The sequence below is a fragment of the Zeugodacus cucurbitae genome, chromosome 2, assembly GCF_028554725.1.
Source record: "Zeugodacus cucurbitae isolate PBARC_wt_2022May chromosome 2, idZeuCucr1.2, whole genome shotgun sequence".
NCBI classification, from domain to species: domain Eukaryota; kingdom Metazoa; phylum Arthropoda; class Insecta; order Diptera; family Tephritidae; genus Zeugodacus; species Zeugodacus cucurbitae.
The window spans coordinates 52,765,003-52,776,219 of NC_071667.1; the positions used below are offsets into that span (position 1 = coordinate 52,765,003).

Sequence of the window (11,217 nt, forward strand, 5' to 3'; positions counted from 1 at the left end):
AAATTTAATTTTCAAAGCGAAAGCCAAAAAATGTAATGGGCTTGTCAAAAGGAACTATTGTGATAACTCTCGCAGGGTTGCATTTTTAATAATTTTTTATTTTATAAATTACGTGGTTCATTTATATTCCTTTATTTCTTATAAGTTGCTTATTGAATAGTTTAAAATATTTCTATAGATCAAAATTTCCGAACTAATATGCTCACAATATTTTCCATTGAAAAACATACAATGTTATCGATAAATTTCTTAAATCATTGTGAATGGTTAGAGAAAACTGCGAACAAAACAAAACAACGTGAACACATGCTTGCAACAGGCCGTCTTCAAATAAGCAAGTAATTTACCACGCTAGCATGGATATCTCTTTAAATATAGCAACTGGACCACCAAACGCTCGAAATAAATCTGTAAGTTACCATAAAACGATATTAAATATGTTAATAACTAATGATAAACCTATACACACCAGGTTCCTGTAAAAAAGAAGAGTTCTGCCGGCGCAACGTCTCGCAGTGATGGTGGCTTCACGTTTTCATTTGGTGGAGCGGAGCATAAAGTAAAAGCAATTGTAGCACGCAAGCGGCCAGTTAAAAAAACACCAACCACTGATGAAAGCAGCAAACCTACGCAAAAATCGTTGGTACAACTTTCCGAAACTAAAAACTTAGAAAAGAAAAATGTTACTAAAAATACAAATCTTGCTGAATCAACAAATGCAATTAAGCCAGCTAGTAAAACAACTGAGAGCCACAAGTCATCAACAAATTCCATAGACAATGGACTCATACTTAATATTGCCACGAACACCGCACCAATTGCGCGTCCTCAACCAAAGCAAAAACTTAGTCAAGCTGAGCGTTTGCGAAACATGGCCAAACAGAAAAGTGAACAGACTAAAAACAATTTTGCAAAGAAACCATTTGATAAAAATGCCAAAAAATCAACGAACCAACGCAATAATTTTAAGCAGAAACCGCCACAAAACGAGGAAAGTAGTGCAAGCACAGAAGAAAATGGTGTAAATGTAGCAGCACGTAAAGCGAATGCATTCCGCGTAGTGCGCCCTGAAGATAAAACTGTTAAAAAAGTCGGACTCTTTGCCAATAGCCCTAATACACCTGTTATGGGTCAACGTTTTGTCAAACCAATAGCGGAACGTCTTTTCGATGGTACAAAAATCGAATCACTCGATATTCATCCACATGCTGTGAAGAATTTAGCAGACATGCTGAGTATTGTTGAACTAACGACTGTGCAGAAGAAAACCATTCCACTGGCGCTTGAAGGTAAACAATTTTATTGATTAAACTAAAATAAATAATGATTATAATTTAATATTGCAGGCAAAGACTTGCTGGTACGTTCGCAGACTGGTTCCGGTAAAACATTGGCATACGCTTTGCCTGTGGTCGAAAAGCTGCAAGCGGTGCGTCCAAAGATTACACGTGACTCCGGTGTGCTGGCTGTAGTCATTGTGCCCACACGCGAATTGGCCGTGCAAACTTATGAACTTTTTCAAAAATTGGTTAAACCATTTACCTGGATCGTACCCGGTGTACTGATGGGTGGCGAACGTCGCAAGGCAGAGAAAGCGCGTATACGCAAAGGCATCAATATATTAGTTGGCACGCCTGGCCGTGTGCTCGATCACTTGTTACACACAGAGACATTCAAAGTACACAAAACGAAATTTTTAGTGCTAGACGAGGCAGATCGTCTATTGGAAATGGGTTATGAGCGTGATGTTAAACAAATTGTGGAAGCAATCGATGCACAACGCTCGAAACCAGCAGAAGATGGTACGATAAACGAAGAGCGTTTACAACGTTTGTTATTATCGGCAACGCTCACCGCAAATGTGCAACGACTTGCTGGACTCACACTGAAAGAACCAATTTTCGTTGACAATAGCGATGAAGACCCATCGAGCCTACCTAAAACGAATGGTTATACTAAAAATGACATTGAAGCATTAACCGCGGAAGTTGTAGATGAGGAAGAAGAAGAAAAGGGTATTATGACAATACCAGATAATTTGAAATTGCATTTTGTAGTTGTGCCACCAAAGTTGCGCTTGGTTACATTGTGCGGCATTTTAGCGCATGAGTTCAGCGATAAACAACGCTTGAAAGCTATCGTCTTTATGAGCACAATGGAGATGGTAAACTTCCATCATGATTTACTGAATGAATTGTTGACACAAAAAGTGCTCGATGAAGATGATGAGGAGGTGATCAAGGAGAAGGACGAAAGTGAAGATGACGATGAAACGCCATTACTTAAAGGCTTACGGTTTTTCAAGTGCGTAGATATGAGAATGTTAAAATGTTAGACAAATTATTTATTTTGCATATATCTTTAGATTGCACGGCTCAATGACACAAACAGAACGCCAAGGTGTGTTCAATGGTTTTCGCGAATGCAAATCTGGTGTGCTACTCACAACGGTAAGATACACAAGCATATTTAGAGCAATATATTTTAAAAATTACGGCTTGGTTTAATTGTACAGGATGTGGCAGGCCGTGGCATTGATGTGCCGGCAGTTGATCTGGTTGTACAGTATTCACCACCACAAAAGATTTCCGATTTCGTGCATCGTGTAGGACGCACAGCACGTGCCGGTCAGAGCGGTAAAGCGCTTTTGCTACTCACACCTTCTGAATCACAATTTGTACGCTTTCTGGAGGATCAGCGCATAAGGTTTGTTCCGAAATATGCTTATGAAATAATATTTTGACATAATTTTGCATTTCCACAGAATATCACAAGTTGATATGGATAATTATTTGAAAACACTCAATGAGAATGACGATGAAGCGAACACAATACAAGAAGCCGCGTCAAATCTGCAACATAAATGTCAAGAACTCATTGCGGACGACAAAGAAATGCATAATAAAGCGTGTAAAGGTAAGAGAACCATAGAATCAAGCTGTCAATTTAGTTGTTGTTTTATGGTGTTGTGCTGATAAAGTGAAACGAAAGAAAATGTATAACGGTATGAAATTTAAAAAAGTATGTGCTGGAATTTTGAAATTTAAAGAAAAACTGTTGTTTTAAAAACACTAATTTTCAATGTGTCGAACGCTTAAATAACCAATAACCCGTGATGAGAGAATGTAAAAGCTGCTTAATTTGTTTGTGTTTTTATTTTGTTGTGTGGTGGGTTTTATGCATGTTAAAGCATGTTTTCAGTAAATAATTTCACCTGAAATGTTTAAACTATTCTCCATCAGCTTTCGTATCGTGGACGAAGTTCTATTCCACCTTCCCAAAGGAACTTAAACCGATATTTAATATCAAAAACGCGCACATGGGCCATTTTGCGAAGAGCTTTGCTCTGAAGGATCAACCAAAAACGTTTACCAAGAAGCATTCGGAACCAAAACCGCCACCGCCTACAAATCGCTTGACGTACACAGAGAGGTAAAGATCATTTAGTAAATATATCAGTTTCGTACGACAGTGCGAAGTAATTTTTGAAACACATTTTTAAATTTATTTTCTTATTTGTAGGGATCCCGAAAAAATCAAACAGGAAAAACGTGCCAAAAAGCGTATGTTCTCTACCACTGTGACCAACGAAGTACGCAACCCCAATCGGCAGCAAGTCAATAAGCTAGTGAAAATGATGCCAGCTTCGCGAGCACTCACCACATCAGAATTTGATAGTGGTTTGCCGTCGCTTAAGAAGCGGAAGAAGGCTTAACACCACTGTTTTGGATTCTTATGTGTTCTAAAAGTTTTTTTATGTTTTTAAATCAGTGCTAATATGTGTAATATTTGTCAACGCCTGTTACCAAATCGAAAATTTTGGTATCCAAAGAAGTGAAAATGTACAATAAAAATTGTTATACAACTGAAAGGATGTTTCATTTCATTTTCATAACCAACCGATTCAAACAGCATTACTCTCAACACTCATTTCCTTCTCTTTTGTTCCGACCCCGTCGAAACAGCTGGATGGATTTTTCATTAGCTGACTTCGATGACAATTGATTCATACTTGCCAGTTCAAGCAAGGCTAGATAGCCGTTATAACAACTGCCGGTTCTGGGAGACCGGAATTATGTGAAAGGGTTCATACTCGATTACGCGATTTCCGTTATCATTCTTCATCTCCCCTAATAGCGAAAATTTCGGAAACCTTATGTTTGTTTGTTTTTTAATCTGAACGATAGTCACAATTGTAAGGGGTCGGGAAAAAATATAAATGAGAGAATTGAGAATCAACTCAACTCTCTGTTGATCACAAATTCCAATTCTCTAGTGTGCACTATTATTCCTACAATTTTTCTCTGGCCCAAGACTCAAACGCTTTGACCTCAACACGCTGGTTCGGGTTTATCATTAAAAAATTTTCACTGCCAAATCTTCATCGGCCTAAATTTTTCCGCGAGGAAGAGAGAGATAACAACAGAGAGATGTTTATTATTTGGGGTTCTACACTTGTCGGTTCAGGAGCGGATGTATTTACAGAAGTTAAATTTGATATTACAACGACCAAGCGCTTCGGACGGCACCAACCTTGGCAATTAACGCCTTACTGCATATAGCACCATGGACATAGCTGGAAGGTGCATGGCCGCGAAAGCTGCTATCAGATTTAGGGAATCCGGGTTTGTAGATGAGTTCGTGACTGGACACTCAAGAATCCTCGAGCACTTCGACTTCATCCCGAGTTTATTGGGTCACCTTATGCTGCCGAGAATAGCCCTGGCAATAACTTCTCTGCTCTTATTTCTTGAAGGGACGTTTGGGTAGGAAGGAGTCGCTGGAGGAGAGGCGCGATGAGTTTCTTCACGGATAGGCCGAAGTTGGTGGGAAAGGTAGGTGGGGGAGTTTACTGTCGCGGATATATTGCTTCGAAGCGCAGCAACCTTTGCTAGCCTCGAGTTCGCTTGACTTTGCGCTCAAGGTTGGTTAAGGAATGCTTATCTTCACTATCATTGACATCTTTATATTTTTCGATTAGATTAATCTGGGTTCCTGGCTACAGTGGAATCGCGGGAAATTGTAAGGCTAATGAGCTAGCAAGGTCAGGAACGTCAGTATCACTATTAGTAGCATGGAAACATGTGGGAGCACTCTGAAAATTTGAAGTAGGTTCAGGGCTTTGTCGACTCCTAATTGCTAATATATTCCTATTCACACTTCTTAAGTATGTCTTATTCCATTCCACAGAAATGCTATTATTACCTACTGAATCAGCGGGTAGATTGCTCAGCAGCAAAAAGAGTAATTGGATTGCAAAGACAGCATGTGGCTAATTGTCACATTGCGATGAGCAACACGACGCACACAGATAATAACAGCGTATAAACTTTATCACTGACAGTGCTTCCTCGAATCATTTCAGGGCAGCGACGGCTATTCAAGGTCTCGTCAGTTTTACGAGTGCGGCTTAAGCAACAATGCAAAGCCAAAAGAGCATACACACCCAGGCACTGAAACAAAAAATGCGACTGCAACATTTGCTGCCTGCCGTCGTTGCTGCTGTTCTGCACGCGGAGAGCTTACACTCACATTTGCTGAGATGAATGCCCGTGATGGTTGTTCATAAACTTTTAACTTGTTTAGAAACTTATTAAGAGACTTTAGTGTTGCTTCTAGCGCAAGCACACTTGTAAGCTATGTAAGTAAGCAGCTATGTAATACACTCATTTCAGCCACGTTTTGCGTGTGTTTGTTCTAAGAAGACCGTAATGGGACAATGAAAGTCTCACAGTCGCGACAGGTGCACTCGAAGTTACGTCCTTCATAAAAAAGTGTTCTACAGCACTCAGCGCCGAAGTGATTTTCTTTCTTCAGCATCATCTTTTCCAACGTTTTGTGTGTGTGGTTTATTTGCTGCGTGTAAGTAGTTGTAAGTGGTAGAGTTTTCTTCTTAATACGTATGTCTATTTGAAAGCCGCAGCTGTCAGCTGCATTACATTGCCACTGAAACTAGGATAAACTTACAGTTTAACCGGTGAGTTTGTAGGTTTTAGTTTAATATTTAAAATATATTGCGGAGTTTGAAACATGTGTGGCCGCTTATATTACTGACAAGAAATTTGGTATTAAAAAGCCACGTAACCTCTTTGGAATGATTACACTTTTAGCCAAAATGTTGAATTCGAGTGGATACACCAGTGAGTAAGGAACAGTGGAGTTCACCCTACCTGCCTGCTAGCCTGCCTGCTAGCCTGCTTCGAAGATATCGAAGTCGGTCCTCTCGGCCGGAGCGGACTGAGCCTCTTCGAATTGCAAAAACCCAATACCGTGTAACTTTCGCCATATTAGTCAGATTTCTCACCATGAATAATCGTTTCTCGTTTGTATCGAATTTGTAGACTATCGACTAGAAATAAACATTAACTGGTTTCTTAAGCCTCCACTAAGATAGAAAAACTTTGAAATTCGATTGACGGAAGCACAAATGAACCAAATCAAATTGGGTGAAAATACGATGAACTTGTTCATATTTATCACGAGTAATTGGTCTAAATCGTTAAAACTAGTAGGACTTTTTTTACTATTAAAGTCGTTTTGTGTTTTTGGCAATGATTAGATTTCTTCTTAGACTTCTCAAGACATGAAAGAATGTAGATATAGCACTTCTTAAACCTTTAGACGACAGAATCAGCGTATCCTTTATTGACAAAAACAATTGTTACTATTTTTCTGAACAATTTCTCTATATATTTATATGACAGCTATTTAGGTTTTTAGCATTGCGATGCATGCGAAATTCTAAAAGAAATGTAAATAATGGTGATGCTCCACAAAGCGAGCTTACAACCACAAGTGTACACACACGCATATGTATGTACTTTTGGCCAACTGGCATATGCGGGTGCACGCAATTCTGCGGTGGCAATTTGAAAATTTAAAAACTAGCTAACGAAGCGACAAAGCACCACGCAATATAAAAAAGTGAAGAGTAAACACCGAGAGCGGGTAGATTAGAAGGAAGACTGCTGGTGAAGAAGTGCGTAATAAATGTGAAAATGCAAATAATTCCACATGAAAGACATACGAGAGCTGCTGGAGAAGTCACTCACTTTTGAAAATGCAAATCATAAGAAAGGTCTGAGAAAAAATTGATCGGAAAGAACGAATACCGAAACTTACTAAAAAATTGTTGCACGGTCAGGTATTAAGAGTTTTGGAGGGGTTCAATCTCATTTCCATGAACATTAAAAAGTAACTTGCCTCTAAACCTAATCTACCAATTTTTACTTGATACTGTAATAGCGAATCACGATCCATTTGTTTGGATCCATTTATACCATTCCGATAATTTTGATATGAAAGATATAGCACCTTCTGAAATGCCAATTGTTGAAAATATCTATGAAATAATGGGAATCGTCAAGTCCAATCATCATGATGAAAAGTGGTTCACTTACTATAGTACAACGTCAAGTAAAAACGATCGGTCGGTTTTACAATGTGTGTGATCGGATTGACAGTGAATCTACTATCAGCTGGATCTACATGGATTAATTCGGACCACAGTGAATTGACAGTACAACAATCAGTTCTAGCCAATAGGAAAGGATTTGTGTTCCATCAACGTCAAGCCATACATATAGATAGTGATATAGATTCGCTAGAAGCCCCGGGACATTGGTTGGCATGTTCTTAAGCATCCATCTTATGTTCGGACCTGACACTAAGTAATTAGTGTTAATAAATATGACTTATCAAGCAGCTATCGTAAAAGATAACGTATTTTCATTTTGCCAAGAGTTTTTCATTTCATTTGTGTCTCTGTCTTTACATACCCACATGTACTATATGCTATATAGGGTGTCTTTTTTATGGCAATTGGATAATTGTCAAATCAGCTGTCAAAATAAATACATTTTTTTGCGAACTTCAAATCAAAATCAAATCAATGGGGCTGTCATTTGAATCAAGCCATCAGATTTTACTCTTTTAGATTATTTCGAAATATCTGCTGTCATCAAACAAACAGTCAGCGCATTCGCGTCTTGGCTCCCACGTCACTGTTGACAGTCATAACTTTGAAGTTGTAGATAATTTCGTATACCTAGGAACCAGAATCAACACCGATAATAATGTCAGCCCTGAAATCTAACGCAGAATCACTCTTTTCAACAGGTGCTACTATGGACTGAGTAGGCAATTTAAAAGTAAAGTCTTCTCTCGACGAATAAAAACTAAACTCTACAAACCTTTCATCATTCCCGTCCTACTTTATGGTGCAGAAGCTTGGACGAAGTCAACATCCGATGAGGCGACACTAGGAGTGTTCGAGAGAGAGTTTTGCGGAAGCTACATAATACGTAGTCATGGTAAGATCTGAAATGTGTCCTTAAACATTGGCAACGGCGAATACCGCAGACTATGGAACGATGAGCTGTACGATTTATACGACGACATTGGCATAGTTCAGCAAATAAAAATACAGCGGCTACGCTGGCTAGGTCATGTTGGACGAAAACACTCCAGCTCTGAAAGTGTTCGATGCAATACCCGCCGGTAGAAGCCGAGGAAGAGGAAGAACTCCACTCCGTTGGTAGAACCAGGTCGAGAAGGACCTGGCTTCACTTGGTGTTAGCAATTGGCGACATACTGCCAAAAGGAGAGATGCATGGCGCGCTGCTGTGGACTCGGATATAACCGCGTAAGCGGTGTCTACGCCAGTCAAGAAGAAGAAGATTATTTGGAAGGGTACGTCGGAGCATTTGTAAACATTCCGTACGTTTTTTACTACAGACCACTAGTTATAGTCTATTTTCTACATAATACGTAGCCGTGGTAAGATCTGAAATCTGTCCTTTTGCTAAAGCAAATAGAAACTATATATTCCTACTATAATTTATCAGTATATTATTTAACTCGAGAACTCGAAAAGAAGCACCTTTTATATACCTCTGAAAAAAATTTAATTATATCACACTTTTTAAATCTCCCCTTTTATACATAGACAACGAAACTAGCCCGCTGTCTGCGACACCTTTTCAAAACACAAAAGGGTGAGAAAAAAAAATTAAAACAAAATGCTTTCCCACATACAACCATTCAAATGGAAAGTAAGCATGAGAACAATGGGATACAATAGGAGTATAAGGAGTTCAAAGTAAAGAGCGCACTTGTGTGTGTGTCAAAGGGAAAAAAGGTGTTAATGTGAAATGTCGCAAGGTACTCGTACTTGCAAATTACAATATTTAAAATGCATTCACATTAGCATACCAGCACGCTAGACCAGTCAGTGCCAGCGACGGCAGCAGGCCACCGAAGCGACTACTGGGCAACCCCCTATACACTTAACGCTAACTTTGTAACAAAAGCGCTATCAACGAGATAAAGTGTACGTGTGTGTGTGGCGCGTTGTATTACAAAATAGTTGCTGACAGCAGCGGCGACGTGCATTCAAGGAATAAAAGAAAATGTGGCACACAAAGCTTGTTGCAACATCGCTTACTTACATAGTAGCACAGTAAAGTGTACAAAATTGTCAAAGCCGCAAGCAAAGAAAGTGGAAAAGTAAAACAAAATGCATAAAAGTGAAAATTTACAACAATAAAAAGCAAACTTTAACGACCGGCATATTTGTCAGATTAATTAAAGGCGCAGGAACTCGTGCTTGCTGCCCAGCCGTACTCGCTTGTTGACACGCAAGCTTGCCAAGCACCGCCGCAGATATTGGCGGTAGAATTTACGCTGTTAACATTGGAAAGTTGCGTTGCATTTGTTTATATTTAAACTTAGGTGTTTAGTACACGTTAGTGTTTCTCACCTTTTCTCGATATCATGTTGGACGCAGATTACTCATACGCCATGGCGCACCAAAAATCAAATATGCTCACACATTCTGAGCAAAAATATGCAAATTGTTGTTGTTTATTGTGTTATTGCATATAGAATGTTATACCATATAGTATATTTTTAATTACAAACTGGTTTAGTTTGTCGGAAATACAAATCAACACAGGGTTAGTTCCTTTTTATGGATCGATTCCCTATAAAATCTAGGTGTAGAACTTCAATATGTTACTTAACATTAGATTTTCGGGCCTAATACCGTTTACATAAAACATTGTTGATAAAGCCCTTAGAAAGACTTACAGGCGGTGCTCTTAGAACCACGTCAAGGCAAGCACTAGAGGTTATTCTTTACTTACTGCTAACTGGCCCCGTGTCGTCACTTAGACTGAGAAATATTTCCTAATAAGGGACATACTAATCTCATTTATACCCAATGTTATGAATTTTCGTAATTTATGAGAATTAAATCTCACTATGATCCTTAATTCCCCCACGGCTGCACTAGAGGCAATGCTGGACCTCACAACGCTGCATATAGTGATCAAGCATTGCGCCGACAGAGATACAAATTTTGTCAGGAAATTCAAAGTCACAATAGACAGTAAAGGTAACTGGGACAGTTTGGTAGTTGAAACGTTACTTAAAGGATGATATCTGCTCTAGTATACTCATGGCTCTAAAACACCTGAAGGCATCGGTGCAGACATCATGGGCCCTCGCATAAAACTTTCAGTGCCAATGGGCACGTTCCCTAGCATATTCCAGGCAGAAGTCTATGCTATCAACCGATGGTTATCGATATTATGAGTGACAGTCAAGCGGCACTTAAAGCAATATCTTCGTATGAGACAAAGTCCCGCTAGGTCAAAGAGTGCGTTTATAGGCTCAACACTCTATCAATGCAAAACAATGCTCACCTAATCTGTGTGCTGGGGCACAAAGGGATAGCAGGTAACGAAGCGATAATCAGCAGCTTCAACAAAACTGCTTGGCCCAGAACCCTTTATAGCAGTTGGGCCAAACACAATTAGAGAGGTGTTCCGGAATGAGCTGAGGATAGATAGGGAAAGGCACTGGCGGCAGGCAACATGTCTACGCCAACGCCTTATGGGAGGGTACTCTGAAAAAAAAAACTAGTAAAACCAAAGTATTCTGCATTTGCCACAAATACTTTTTGCATTAGAAACGTGCCCAAATACTTTGAGTATTTGTTTTAAAAGTGCGAGCACTGTTGAAGTAAATGCGTCAAGTATTTAAATTAACAGTGAAACACTTTTGATCGAAATACGGGGCACTGTTGTAGCAAATACTTATAAATTTATGTTAACAGTAGAAGTATTTGAGATTAACAGTAATTGCTCTTGATTCAAATGTAATCGTATTTGTTTTATTGTTGTGTTTAACACCCCCTCCCACCTCTCTCCGCCC

The 11,217-nt window shown here is 39.3% G+C and overlaps 1 protein-coding gene across 1 annotated transcript; it reads left to right on the forward strand.

Moving 5' to 3' along the window:
• The first annotated feature begins 251 nt into the window (after positions 1–251).
• LOC105213559 (probable ATP-dependent RNA helicase CG8611) lies at positions 252–5,679 on the forward strand. The gene is made up of 8 exons (XM_011186471.3): positions 252–410; positions 473–1,289; positions 1,347–2,304; positions 2,366–2,450; positions 2,516–2,706; positions 2,765–2,916; positions 3,243–3,432; positions 3,523–5,679. The coding sequence occupies exons 1-8, from the start codon at positions 357–359 to the stop codon at positions 3,713–3,715; spliced, it is 2,640 nt and encodes an 879-aa protein (XP_011184773.2). The 5' UTR covers positions 252–356; the 3' UTR covers positions 3,716–5,679.
• Positions 5,680–11,217: the final 5,538 nt, after the last annotated feature.

Coding starts and splice junctions, on each gene's coding strand:
- LOC105213559 (XM_011186471.3), top strand. CDS start 357: ATGGATATCTCTTTAAATATAGCAACTGGACCACCAAACGCTCGAAAT. Junction 1,290..1,346: donor CATTCCACTGGCGCTTGAAG/GTAAACAATTTT, acceptor TTAATATTGCAG/GCAAAGACTTGCTGGTACGT. Junction 2,707..2,764: donor CTGGAGGATCAGCGCATAAG/GTTTGTTCCGAA, acceptor GCATTTCCACAG/AATATCACAAGTTGATATGG.